Source organism: Cygnus olor, chromosome 12 (genome assembly GCF_009769625.2).
Source record: "Cygnus olor isolate bCygOlo1 chromosome 12, bCygOlo1.pri.v2, whole genome shotgun sequence".
NCBI lineage: Eukaryota > Metazoa > Chordata > Aves > Anseriformes > Anatidae > Cygnus > Cygnus olor.
The window spans coordinates 3014695-3028023 of record NC_049180.1 but is presented as its reverse complement, the minus strand read 5'-3'; the positions used below and the strand labels follow the sequence as shown (position 1 = coordinate 3028023).

At 57.9% G+C, this 13329-nt stretch overlaps 2 protein-coding genes across 2 annotated transcripts; both read right to left on the bottom strand.

Annotated features, from left to right (window-relative positions):
• Positions 1-1042: 1042 nt before the first annotated feature.
• On the bottom strand, positions 1043-2122 carry FOXL1 (forkhead box L1). The gene is given in 2 exon segments (XM_040571405.1): positions 1043-1389; positions 1391-2122. Coding segments are annotated over 2 exon segments (939 nt in total). The 3' UTR covers positions 1043-1182.
• Positions 2123-2153: 31 nt separating this feature from the next.
• FOXC2 (forkhead box C2) lies at positions 2154-11211 on the bottom strand. The gene is made up of 2 exons (XM_040571404.1): positions 9291-11211; positions 2154-2284 (listed from the first exon to the last, which is right to left on the bottom strand). The coding sequence occupies exons 1-2, from the start codon at positions 10653-10655 to the stop codon at positions 2246-2248; spliced, it is 1404 nt and encodes a 467-aa protein (XP_040427338.1). The 5' UTR covers positions 10656-11211; the 3' UTR covers positions 2154-2245.
• Positions 11212-13329: the final 2118 nt, after the last annotated feature.

Sequence of the window (13329 nt, the reverse complement as noted above, 5' to 3'; positions counted from 1 at the left end):
GGCGAGGGGAGTTTGACAACGCATCAGCCACGGTCCTGGACCAAATGCTTTTATTGGATATAGGTTGGTTTCATAATGAAAATTGAGAATATAGACTTTTTTTTTTCCAAAAGGGCTTTTATCCATTAATATACAGAAAGCCTCTATCATGGCAAAAAAAAAAAAAAAAAAAAAAAAAAAAATCCTGATTGCTCCTAAAGAGTCTTGATTTTTCCTTCTTTAAGAAAGAAAAAAAAAAAAAAAAAACTTTGAGAAACGTAGTTGATGGTTTCTGTTGGTCTGTGTTTTTTTTTCCTGGTAGTTGTCCGGGTTGTTAACACAGCTCCTTTGAAATGCCAAGACCAGCCTCCACAACCCGGCTTCAGTCTTTTTTGGTCAGAAGCAACCGATCCCAGCCACCCAGGGAAACGGGCCGCTTCTCCACGTTCAAAACGTATTTGCTCATCCATGCCCCCTCTCCACGGCCACTTGAGCGAGACAGAAGTGAGACATCACTATCGCGATACTCAAGAAGCGCAACTGCTGGGCAGGAAAACAGCTTGCGTTAACGTCGTGAGTTATATACAGTGCTGAGTCAAAGCAAGCAGGACTGCGCAGAATGAGCCTGGATTATTTCGTCTGCCCTTGTTTCAGCTCCGGTTACTCTGGTTACCTGCCTTTTACCCACTCGGAGGGCTGGGCTGAACTCAGGAGCGATGGTGTGCAGCAGGCCCCCATGGGTACGCATGGCAAAGCAAATCTCAGCCCCCTTCCATGAGAATAAAAGGGGTGGTTTGGGTTTTCAAAAGGAAGAAAAAATAAAGAAAACTGGAGACCAGAGTGGGGGTGGCAGAAAGCAGGTCTAAGAAACGTGATGGATGCAAAGGCGAAAGCCGCAGAGCAAAGCCTGCAGGGCGTGGAGGCCAGCGTGGGACCCCCCCCCAGTGCCCCCTCTCTGTGCTTCCGCCACCGATGTGAAAAGAAAACCGCTTTACCTTGCACAGTCGATCTGGTTGGGGGGGGCTGGGGGGTGGGGAGAAGCAGTCCCTAAGGAGCTCTCCGCAGCGAGACGTGCCTTGAAAATGCCCTGAAATCCTGAGTCACCTCTAAGAGCGTTTTTTGGTCTTTTACCCGCGTGGCGAGGTCCGAGTCCGGGCTGTGCCCTCCAGCGAGCAGCGAGGGGGCTGGAGGGGTGGGGGGCACCTACTGGAAATTCAGTACGGCCTCGGAGAAGTGGAGAGGGAAGCAGGAGAGGAAGGGGATGCCGATGTGGTAGAGCCTGCCGTGCACCTGGGAGTCGAGCATGAGGGAGGCGTTGAGGGCCGGCCCGAAGCCCCCGCTGGCGACCAGAGAGCCGCCGAGGCAACCGACGGGGCTCTCCCGGGCCTTGGGGGCGGCCCCGGGGGGGGGGCTGCCGCAACCCCTGGGCGAGGATGCTCTCGATGCTGAAGCTGCGACCCCGAGGACCGCTCTTGAGCGCCGGGGGGGCGGCGGGCGGCCCCCCGGAGGCGGCGGGAGCCCGGGGGGCGGCGGCGGAGGAGCAGCGGGGAGGTCTCCCGGGGGCAACCCCTTCTCCCCCCCCGCCACCGGCAGCCGGTCCCGGAGCCCCTTCGTCGCCCGAGTCCGCCGCCGGGCTGTGCCCCGCTCCGCTCCCCTTGGCCCGCTTGGGCTCGTCGGGGCGGCCGCCGTCGGGGGGCACGGCACCGCTCCGAGCCTCCGGGAGCCCCGCGGCTTTGGGCTTCCTCTTCCTCCGTCGGTAGTTGCCGTTCTCGAACATGTCCAAGCAGCGAGGGTCCAGGGTCCAGTAGCTGCCCTTGCCCGGCCTCCCCTTCTCCCGGGGCACCTTGACGAAGCAGTCGTTGAGGGAGAGGTTGTGGCGGATGCTGTTCTGCCAGCCCTGCTTGTTGTCGTGGTAGAAGGGGAAGCGGTCCATGATGAACTGGTAGATGCCGCTCAGGGTCACCTTCTGCTCCGGAGCCTCCTTGATGGCCATGGCGATGAGGGCGATGTAGCTGTAGGGGGGTTTCTGCGGGGGGTCCTGCCGGGAGAGAGCGCCGCTGGGGGCGAAGCCCAGCGCGGCCGGGAGGTAGAGCATGGACGGGCTGCCCATGGGGGAGAGGTGGCTGCCGTAGAGATGGCTCATGGCCGGCGGGCGTGGAGCTCCGGGTCTTCCCCCTCGGAGCCCAGCGAAGGGCCAGGGCAGGGCAGGAACCTGGGGCGAGTCCGCCGGGGAGCTATTTGTGCGAGCTCAGATCCCAGCCCTGCCTCAACGAGCTCGCTCTGCCTCTCTCCCTGCTTCATAGCTCTTAAAAAAAAAAAAAAAAAAAAAAAAAAAAAAAAAGGGAAAAAAAAAAAAAAAAGGACGGGGGGGGAGAAGTTAAATAATTGTTGTAAGTTTGCTATTATATGTTGACTTAGCACTGGAAAATAAATTGTCTCTGATAAACAGTCGTTTGTGTTCTCAGCCCACCCACATTAATTAAAATTTCATTGCTACAAAACTCCAAGCTCTCTCCACGTGTCTTGCTGGTACCAGCCAATGGTCTCCGGGTTATTCCTTCATTTGTTTATAGAATTAGTCTGTTGATAAGTCTGCCCACCCAAGTCGAATCAAGCTGTGTTTATTTGGAAAAATTTCCGGGCACCCAATATATAAACGCACTGATCTGATGTTTGAAATATCACGTCCACCCTTTGACGCTGTAAGCACACACAGCAGAGCAGGATGTGCACTGCTGGAGCTCGGGGAGGAGCGGGCGAGGATCCCCGCAGGAAAACGGGGGCATTGACCAAAAAAATAAAAATATAATTTAAAAAAAAAAAAAAAAAGGAGAGAAAAGGAAGAAAACCGGATCGAGGAGAGGAGAAAGCAGCGCTGCGGAGGGGAGGAAGGAGCAGGGGACTCCCTGCCGGAGGAAGGGCTCTGTGCGGGGGCCAGGTGCGGAGCGGCCCCGGGCCGGAGGCCGCAGCCTCCCCGTCGAGGACCGGCTGGGGGCGGAGGCCGGGCCCGGCCCTGGCCCCCCCCGTGGCCGGCGAGCGCCGTGCGGGCAGGGGCTGAGCCGGGAGAGACGCCCGGGGGCTGCAGCGAGCTTCAGACAAGGGGAATTTGGCAGGCGCGGGGAGGAGGGTCAGTATTTGTGAATGCGGGCCTGTTGCTTTATATTATGTACTTTCCTGTTTATAACAAGGAGGGGGATTATAACAACTTTACAAGTGCACACAGCTGGCCGGTGCTTACATTAGGAATTTGTGATGCTCTTTTTCTGTATAAACGTCCAGGTTTGGGTCTGTGTTTTCTGTTGTTGGATTTTTTTTTATATATATTTTTTTTAATTTACTGATGTAACAGCTTTAATCCGAAGCCCTGAGGTATTCCGGTGCGGTTCGAGGTGTCGGCTCTTTCCGCAGGCCACCGCGGCTCAGACCTGCGTTAGAGCCGGCGGTGGAGCATCATTTCTCTGGGGGAGGGAAGAGGAGGCAGGGGATGGGGGGTGAATGGGTGTGTGTCCCCCCGTTATAGGGCCGTGGAAATAAAGGGAGGGTTTCAGGAGAAGGAACGCCAGCACGGAAGATGCTCCCTCCCTGGTTATTTAAGGAGGGGAGCAAGATCTGACCCGGGGGATATCCCTTCCTTGGAGCCTCGTTCAGAGAGAAAGAACCCGCTTGTAGCGACCTGGCAGGGAAGGAGGTGAAGGTCGGGCTCCGGGGTGCCCCGTGCACCGCCCGGCCCTGGCCGTGCCCCCCCTCTCCTCCCGTCGGGTTTTTCGCCCACCTCTGCCGTTTCCCCGAGCAGTGCAGAGGGCGAGGGGCTTTCACCCCCGGGCAGAAATCTAACGGGATTTTTATGGGGCCGCAAACGATCCCAAAACCCATAAAGCACAATCACCAGTCCGGGATGCGCAGCCGGACTGCCCAGGGAGGTGGCTTCCGTCGGGGAGAGAGGCTCGGGGCTCTCCTCGCTCACTGGCTCGTCCCAGGCAGGTTGGGAAGGGGAAAAGGAGAGGGGGGAGATTAAACCCACCCCACTAACACCGCCCTTGCGGGGACGCCGCATCCCTCCCCCGCGCTGCGCACACCCGCCGGCCCCCGGCACGCCATCCGGCGTGCTATAAATGCAATAAAAGCCCAGATAAATCAAAGCAGAAGGAGGGCTCGGAGGGAGGAGCGCCTCGAGAGTGGGGACCAGCATTGCCGGGCCGTCTCCCTCTCCCCGCCCCGCCCCCCCCCCCCCCCCCCCCCCCCCGGTAGCATCCTCAGCGGGGAGGGATGGTGCAGAGCCCGGCTGCTCTCACCTGCTCGACGCTCCCGCAGGGCAGCGAGCCGGGGCCGAGGGTCGTCTCCCACCCCCCCTCCGCACAGCCCCACCTCGGGGAATCCCCCCGCTCCCAAGCCACTCCAAACACGGGTTATTAAAACAATAAATACTCGCGTGGACGGCAGGAGACGGGCACGCGGGCTCTCCCGAGCTCCCTCCCCCAGGAAAATTGTTGCTTCCTCCTTTCCCCCCCCCCCGCCCCCCCCCGCCCCGTCTTTGCGGTAGGAAATCCTTGGAGGCGGGGATGCGGCTTTTCTGTCTGCTCCTTCTTCCCAGCCCATGTGCTGCCTGGTGTCTCTCTCCTGCCAGCGGCATCTCCGCGTTATCTGCCCGGGAGCAGCCCTCGGACGTGCCTGCAGCCGAGGCGGCTCTGACGGCTGCGGGGTGGCCGGGGAAGGGAGCGGACGAGAGCGAGCAACGCTGCGGAGAAGGATTTTTGTTGTTTTGTTGTTGTTGTTCTTCCCCTGAGCGGAAGAAATGCGGAGCCGGCGACGGAGGCGCTCCTGGACGTGTTTCCCCTCCTCTCCAGCTGACAGGCCCCTTTTAAAGCAGCAGCGAGGAGCGCTCCCGCCCGGGGATCCCGGGGGAGAGGGGGATAAATCAGTGCTCCCCGCTCCCGCCGCAGCCCGTAATGGTGGGGAACGGGGGATAAATAAATCAGTGCTCCCCACTCCCTCCGCGGCCCATACTGGTGGGGAACGGGGATAAATCAGTGCTCCCCACTCCCTCCGCGGCCCATACTGGTGGGGAACGGGGATAAATCAGTGCTCCCCACTCCCTCCGCGACCCATACTGGTGGGGAACGGGGATAAATCAGTGCTCCCCACTCCCTCCGCAGCCCATACTGGTGGGGAACGGGGATAAATCAGTGCTCCCCACTCCCTCCACGGCCCATAGCGGTGGGGAACGAGGATAAATCACTGCTCCCCACTCCCTCCGCAGCCCATACTGGTGGGGAACTGGGGATAAATAAAACAGTGCTCCCCACTCCCTCCGCGGCCTGCCCCGCCGCAGGGTCCGGGCCCGTCCAGCCCTTGGCAGAGCGGTTTCGGAAGGGGTTAAACCCCCCCGCAGGTTTACCAGAGGCAGTGGCTTTCGGCTTGCCCCAGCCCCTTGCCCCAGCCCCTTCCTCCTTCTGACAGATGCGAGCAGCCCTGAGCCACAGCCAAGCGCCCACCCCTTGCCCCGGGTGTTCGGCGCTGTACAGTTGCAAAGTCGCTCGAAATGGGCACAGTTTGGGGGTACATTTCTTTATCTCCTAGCCTCTCACTGCCTGGTATGGACAGGCTGCAAAGTCCCCTCCGAAGTGACAAAAGACCTAGAGGCCTTGCCCCAAAAGCTCCTGTCCGATGCCTTCCCACGGCGCCCTGCCGAGCTCTAGGGGATTTAGGATGGTGTGGAGGGAAGGCAGACAGCTCCGTGCCCAGGCCTGTGCAGAGGTCGGAGACTTTCCTAAAGGCAGTGAGTTTTAACCGGGTCCTGCAGCTCTTGGGAAAGGCGCCCTCGGCCGGGGCACGGTGACCGCCGGCGTGGGGACATTCCCGGCAGCGCCGTGGGGACGAGCTGGGAAACCGCCTGCCCTTCCCCTCCCGAGCCCCGCAGCTGTCTGGGCTCTCAGACAGGTTTGCAAAACCGTAGGCTGATGGCAAAGCAGCAAGAAAAACCCATCCACCATCCTCATCTGCTGCCCGGAACCGCGCTGGGCCCCGTCCCGGGGCATCTTTCAGCTTCAGCCAGCCCCGCCGGGGCGAAGCTTGGTCCCCGGACCTGCTTGGAGGGGGTGCTCTGGGGGTGCTTCAGCTGCAAACGTTGTCCTAAGGACGTGGTGGGGGATTATTTGGAGTGGGAAAAGATGCATCAGGGCCGTCACAAGGCCGTAGGCTCTGCCCTGTGCCTTCCTCCTTCCTTCCTTCCTCCCCCTCTGCCTCGGGCTGAAGTCACCTGTCGCGACAAACGCCTATCGCGGCATTGAACCCCATAGCTCAGCTTCTAAATGCAGCCACGGAAAGATGCCTGAGCCCCGCGCTCCTCGCCTCGCCTGCAAAATGAGCCCCAAAAGCGCTCCCCTCGGAAAGGCCGGGGGCTCGGGGAAAGGGACAGACGAGGTCTGCCCCCCCCCCCCCCCCCCGCCCAGGACACAGGGCACCTGAGCCCCCAGCTTCCTCCGAGGGGGGAGCCGGGAGGCCGCCCTGCCCCGGATGGTCTTCCCGGCTGGGGGAAAGGCCTGATCCTGCAGGAAGCAAGCTCCCGGGCTCCTTGCTCTCAGCACCTTCGCGAGGGCTTTTCTTTTTCTGCCAGGCTGCTGAAATCCTGCCGCCCCAGAATGGCAGCACAGCGGGGCGGGGGGGGGGGGGGGATAGGGCTTGGGAACACCGCACACCCCACCGGGCAGAGCCTTCTCCCCCTCTTTACATCCCTCCAGGATTACTGCCGACATCGGCTGCTGGTGGCAGCGTAAAGGCCACCTGGCCCTGAAAAACCCAGCCAGCCCCGGCGGGCACCGGGGGGGCAGCTACGGGCTGGGCTGGGGGGCTGCCCCCCTCCCTGCTGCTTCCGTCGGGGCTGCCCCTCGCCGGGACGGGAGCGAGGCAGCAAAATCAAAAGGGGGTGAAAGGGGACCCCCAAACCCTGCTGCAGCCCCGCCATGTCCCCGTCCCCCAGGAACTGTCCAGCAGCAGCACGGGGGGGGGGGGGGGCACAGAGCAGGGCAGGCCCCCGCCCGCTGCTCCCCAGCCTGCGGAGAAGAAAACCTGCGGGGAAACACAGGGTTGAACCCGAGGAAGAAATCTTCCCCGCTTCATATTTTTGTTATTATTTTTTACCTTCTTCCTCTTTGAAATAGCTCTTCGGATTTTGTTGCAAGAAAAAAAAAAAAAAAAAAAAAAAAAAAGGAAAAAAGAAAACAGAAGAACTACCCTCTGAGAGCCAGGAAAAAGGGCAAGAGTTTTACAAGAATGTTCCTTAAAATACAGATCAAGTGAGCGTCGGACATTTTTTCTCATTTCAAACCGAGAGTTTCTGTGCCTCTTGCCAGCTTTCCAGCGCATGCGAGATGTACCCGATCAAGCCCAATTTATGTCATCGATTTTAACAGCCTCCCGCGAGCAGAAGGGCTCCGCGACCCGGCCACGGCGACACGGGACAGGGGGGCGGCGGGGGGGGGTGGGAAAGGGAAAAGGGGAGAAAGGGGAGGTGGCCCCGGCAGCCGGGCAAGGAGCCGGGCTTACAAACCCTGGGAAAGAAGCGAAGTTTTTCTCCCCCCCCGAAGCCCGCAGCGTGCCGTTAGCATCGCTGCCCCCGGCTGAAGTTGCTTTAACAGGTTGGTTCGGGGGGAAGGGGGGGGGGGGGGGGGGATGGAGGGAAGGAAAAAAAAAAAAAAAAGAAGCCGGCCCTAAAAGCGGCTTAGGTAGATAAAGAGAAGGTCAAACCCATGCAAACCTTCAGACGGGAGGGGATTTAAAAGTTGTAAAACGATTCCTAAATGAACTTCCCGCATTATTTCTAGACTCCGCGGCGAGCTGGGGTTTAAGCGATAGCTCTTCTCACCCACCCCTGCTCGCAGCCCTTCGGGTTTCCTTAAAAGAGGGGAATTGGGGTTTTTCTTATTTTTTTTTTGCCCCGTGTGGAAGCAGCTGCAAAGCGGAGCCCGGGCCTACGATGCAGGGACAGGGCAAGAGGAAAGGCAGCGGCAGCAATCCGAAACTCCTGGGGCCTGGGAAATGCCCCGCTGCAGGGGCTGGGGCGGAGGGTGAGCGGCCCCACAGCACCCAACAGCCCCCAAAATAATCGGAACGAGCCCTCGTGCTGCAGGAAAAGGACTTGGTTTGGAAAAAAAAAAAAAGGAAAAAAAAAAACGAGTGCCACGTTTTTCCGCGCGAAGGAAAGGTGGAGGGAGAAAACTTGCAAAAAACACGTATATACACACACAAGCGCCAGACTTGGAGCAGAAAAAACAGCATGGATTTATTTTAAGGTAAGTACAACAATTAAGACCACATAAGACAAACGAACTTTGAAGCAGGTTAAAGCAAATAGTCCTTAGGAATGGTCAGGATGAGATCTATTATACAAAACATCACACGTCGTAAATAATAATAAAAAAAGTATCAGATACTTTGTCTTTTTCTTTCAAAAAAACCCACCAGCAAAAAATAAATTATTTCCTCGTCTTGCGCAAAGAAGAGCTCTAAAACGAAAGAAACTCTATTGCATAATTGTACAGAGAAGAAGAAGAAATCACTTGTCATTAATTTGGAAGTCAGGAGTCGTTGGGCGCGACAAAAATAATCCAGTGAACTCAACTTTAAATATTATATTAATGGCTCTGAAAATTAGCCTGATTAGAAATCCACACATTTTTTACAGCACAACAGAGAACTTAAAAAATACCCAGGACATATATTTATATATATATATTTATATACTTTTTTCTTTAAAATCGTATAAATGGTCGTTGCGATATTGGTCCATAACTTATTTTCTGAGACCCCCTATACTTTAGCATATAAAATTTGCCACTTTGTTTAGATAGACATATATATATATAATTTGTGTTTGTTTTTTTTTTTAATTTTATTTTTTTTAGGAGAGATCTCCTTTTCAAGTAAAATTTACTTGCATTTCAGGAGGCCCGAAGAGGGGGTGGGGGGAGGAGGGGGTTTGGGATCTCCAAACGCCGTGGCTCGCAGGTCCACGGAGAGGTTGTGAGGTCTGTCCTCAGTCTGAAGGGTTTGGTGTGGTTTTATTTCACCTGATTTTCGATTTTTTTTTTTGGGGGGGGGGAATTGTTATTATCGATTTTTTTTTTTCCTTTTTTTTTTTTCCTTTCATTTTTTGGGGGTTTTGTTTTGAGGATTGCCCTATGGGGGGGGTTGGGGGGGGGGGGGGGGCCGGTGGCTACTCAGTACTTAGTGCAGTCGTAGGAGTAGGGGGCGGCGTGGCGGTATAGGGACGGCGCGGACCTGTAGGGGAGCTGACAGGCGGAGTTGCTGCTCACCTGGTGCTCGCTGAGCGAGGCGCTCTCCATGCCGAGCCGGTGCGACGTGAACATTTCCCGGACGTTGGGGAAAGTCTGCTGCTGGGTGCCGAAAGTGTGCCCGGGCAGGTGGCTCAGCTCGGCTCCGTGATTGAGGTACCACGAGGCTGCGGGTTGCGCCGCCCCCCCGCCGTGGGGATGCCCGGCTCCCAGCGCTCCCTCCTGCCCCGACGGCAGGCTCAGGGCGCCCAGGGGCGACGGGGCCCCCGTGGGGTGCTCGGCCAGGCCTTCCTCCAGCGGCCCTGGGGGCACGCACATGTGGCCCGGCCTCTCGCCGCTGTACAGGCTCATGGCCCTCATGCTGCAGTGGTAGCTCCCACTAGCGTCCAGCGCCTGGCTGCACGCCGCGCTGTAACCCGACGGCTGCCCCGACGGCGGGTAGCCCAGCGGCATTGCGGCCCCCGTCCGGCCCGAGGCGGCACTCACCGGGCTCAGATCCCCCGGGGGGGAAGTCCGCAGGGTCATGATGTTCTCCACGCTGAAACCCCCCGGCAGCCCGTTGCCGGCGGGGTGATGCTCGGGCAGGGAGCCCTCGGGGGAGGCGGCGGGAGGCGAGGCGGCGCTGCGGGGGCTGTCCCGCAGGGCCCCGCCGCTGGCCGGGCTCAGCGTCTCCACCTTGGTGATCACCGGCAGCTCCGGCGATGCCGTCTCGCTCTTGATCACCACCTTCTTCTCGGAGGCCGGAGCCGAGGCGGAGGAAGAGGAGGAGGAGGAGGCTTCCTTGGGGAGCTCGGAGCCGGGCAGCCCGGGGGGTTTGGGCTGCTCCTTCAGCAGCCTCTCGCGGGCCTCCTCCTTCTCCTTGGACACGTCCTTCTTCTTGAAGCGGCGCCGGCGGCGCAGGAAGCTGCCGTTCTCGAACATGTTGTAGGAGTCGGGGTCCAGGGTCCAGTAGCTGCCCTTGCCCGGCTTCTTGTCGTCGCGGGGCACCTTGACGAAGCACTCGTTGAGCGAGAGGTTGTGGCGGATGCTGTTCTGCCAGCCCTGCTTGTTCTCGCGGTAGAAGGGGAAGCGGTCCATGATGAACTGGTAAATCCCATTGAGCGTGATCTTCTTGTCGGGGGCGTTCTGGATGGCCATGGTGATGAGGGCGATGTAGCTGTAGGGCGGCTTCACCAGGTCCTTGGGGGCTGCGGGCTGGTGCGGGTGGTAGGGCCCGTAGGAGCGCCCCATGCCCGCCGCGTACTGCTCGGCGTGGCCCGAATAGACGCTCATGGGGTTGCCCATGCCGCCGTACGTCCCCGCCGTCCGGTAGTAGTTCTGCTCGCTCAAATAGGGCACCACTCCCAGGGCGTTGGGGTCCGAGACGGAGTAGCGAGCCTGCATCATGGAGAGGGCTGCCCGCGGGGAGCGGAGCCGCGGGGGAGAGGAAGAGGAGGAGGAAGAGGGGCGCGGGTGGAAGGGCCTCACCCTCGGCAGGGACCCCTCTGCGGAACAAGGAAGAGGGGAGAGAGGGAGAGAGCGAGTCCCGGACACGAGCTGAATCCCAGCGTGTCCTCTAGCAGCGGCGCCGCAGCAGCATCCTTCGGGTCGCCGGGGGCAGGGTGGTCTCTGGCGGCCTCTCCCTCCCTCTTTATGACTGTGATTCTGACCTACACACCTAGCCGTGCCCCGCGGCGGCGGCGGCGGCGGGCGCTGCTGCGGAGCGGGATGCCGACGGGAGGGGAGGGGAAATACGATATTCTCGCGAAAAAAAATAAAAAAAATAAAGAATTTAGAAAAAAAAAAATTAAAAAGGGAGAAAAAATTTAAAAGAAGAAGAAAAAGCAGCCTTGCGGAAACCCAGTTCTGCTGACAACCAAGCCGCCCGAACTCCTCCCGGAGCCAGAAGCAGCAGCGGCGGCGGCGGCTCCCGGCGAGGGGTGCGCGGAGCCGCCGAGCTCCCGGCCGCGCTGCGCAGCGTTCAAACCCCGGCCCGCCGCCGCCGCGCTTTTACTCCCCGCTCGCCCCGCCCCGCGCCGCCGCCGCCCGCCAATGGCGTGCCGCGCCGCCGCCGCCGCAGCCAATGGGAGGGAGGCCCCGGGACGCGGTGGCGCGCCGGGCATGGCGCGCGGGCGCGCGCACCCACGCGCGCGGCCACCCTCGCCGTGCTTTAATCTATATGTCCAACCCTATAGATAGAGTTTTTCCCCACTTTTTTTTTTTAATTTATTTCTTATTAAAATACTTTATCCTTATTAAAATACTTTATCCTTACTAAAATACTTCATTCTTATTAAAATACATCATTCTTATTAAGGTATTTTATTTATGACTTAATCTTTTATTACCACTATTATTTCCATTTATTATTATTTCATTAAAAGGGTCCCCGCTTTGCTCCCTGCTCGCCCTCCGCCCGCACTCCACCAGCCCATTTTTTTTTTAACTTTTAAGCCCATTTTCAGCCCGTTGGCTCCCCAGGACCGCGGTTGGGGATCCCACCTCGTCGTGCTCCGTGCCGGCCGGCTCTGCCCCTGCCTCGATAAATTTGTTCGCGGTGAAATAGCCCCGCGGCTCCCCGCTTCGATCCGCCGAAGGCCGCCGGTTCCCTCCCCGGTGGCGGTGGAGAAAGGACCCGGTCCCCGCTTTGTCCCCGCTTTGTCCCCAGTTTGCCCCCTGCTCCCGGCCCGATGCCCCCCGGGCCCCGTCCTTGGGCGCTCAGAGGTTCCTCGGCCTCTCCGGGGCACTTTGAGGGGGGTTTTTAGTTTTTCCAGTGCTCTTAGGTGGCTTTTTTCGTTCCGGCCGTTGAGGCGGATTTTCTCGTGCATGTGAAATCCGCCCCTCTGCCTCTCTCTAATGAATTCATTAGAGGCAATCAGAGCGGGACAATTAGGGACGCATGGTGGCCAAGTGTAAACTCGGGTGCTTGGGGTTGCTGCCGCGAGGTGCCCCGGGCTGCCCGGCGGAGACATGAAGGTGGGAAAGGGCCAGTTCCCCTCTCCCTCCTGGGCCACGAAAATAGTCACTGCAAAATCGATTCGAGCCCGGAGGGAGCAGATGAGACCGGAGTGAATTCGCTGTCACCTCGGCGGGGCTTCTCCCCGCTGCCTCCCCCCGCCCGGCTGCTCCTGAGCTGATTTCTGAGCTGGGATTTTTTTGCCTTCTCGCCCTGTAATTCCGCCTTTCCCTCCTTGCGATCTGCGGGGCACCGTGAGGCTTTAAAAAAATAGATTTTTATTTTTTTTTTCCCAAAGCCAGGGAGGGATTTTGCTGGCTGAAATGTCCCTTCCCCGCTTCCAGCCACCGCGGACGGGGCGAGACCGCAGCCGGCTGCGGCCGTGGGAACGCGGCGGGGCCGGCGATTGCCGGCGATTTTCTTGGTAAGAAAGGAAACGATTTTATGCGATTGCCGAAAAAAAAAAAAAATCAGGGGCAGCTCCCCTGCAAGGAGGTACCGCCAAAAATGATCCGCGATGGAAAAGTGTTCGGGAAGTTTTCGTCGGACGCTTCGAAATTGTTATTCGATTTTGATGGAAATAAACGGAAATTTAGCCGGAGGGTTTCATCAACTGTGCAAACGCGCAGGAGATTTTTTTGGGGGAAAATAAATACTAAATTCTGCGAGATCTGCTCATATTTTTCTGTTAATCTACGACTATCGAAACAACTTTTTTTTTTTTTTTTTTTTTTCCTGGAATAATTTGCGAACGACTTCTTATTTTCATCTTCGGTTTTCAAAGAAATCATATTTCTCATAAAAAAAACTGGGGCGTTTTCTAAGCGTCCATAAGCGCACGGGATTTTTAAAACAATGCCACTTTTTACAAGCCAGCAATTTTTAACTGCAAAAGCTTGACCAAAGCAACCCCGTCCTGCGGCGTCCTAGAGCTGTCCCTTCCTAGAAGCCTGCTCCGCTCTCGAGAAATAACCTGGGTTGAATCTTACCTCTCCTCAGCTGAAAACTTTACCGAGATGAATTGCTACAGAAAACCGAGGAGCGGCCGCGGGGCTTTGCTCGCTGCAGCTGGGAACTTTAGAGAGACTGACAACAAGCTCACAAAAGCCCGAACTTCAACCGCGG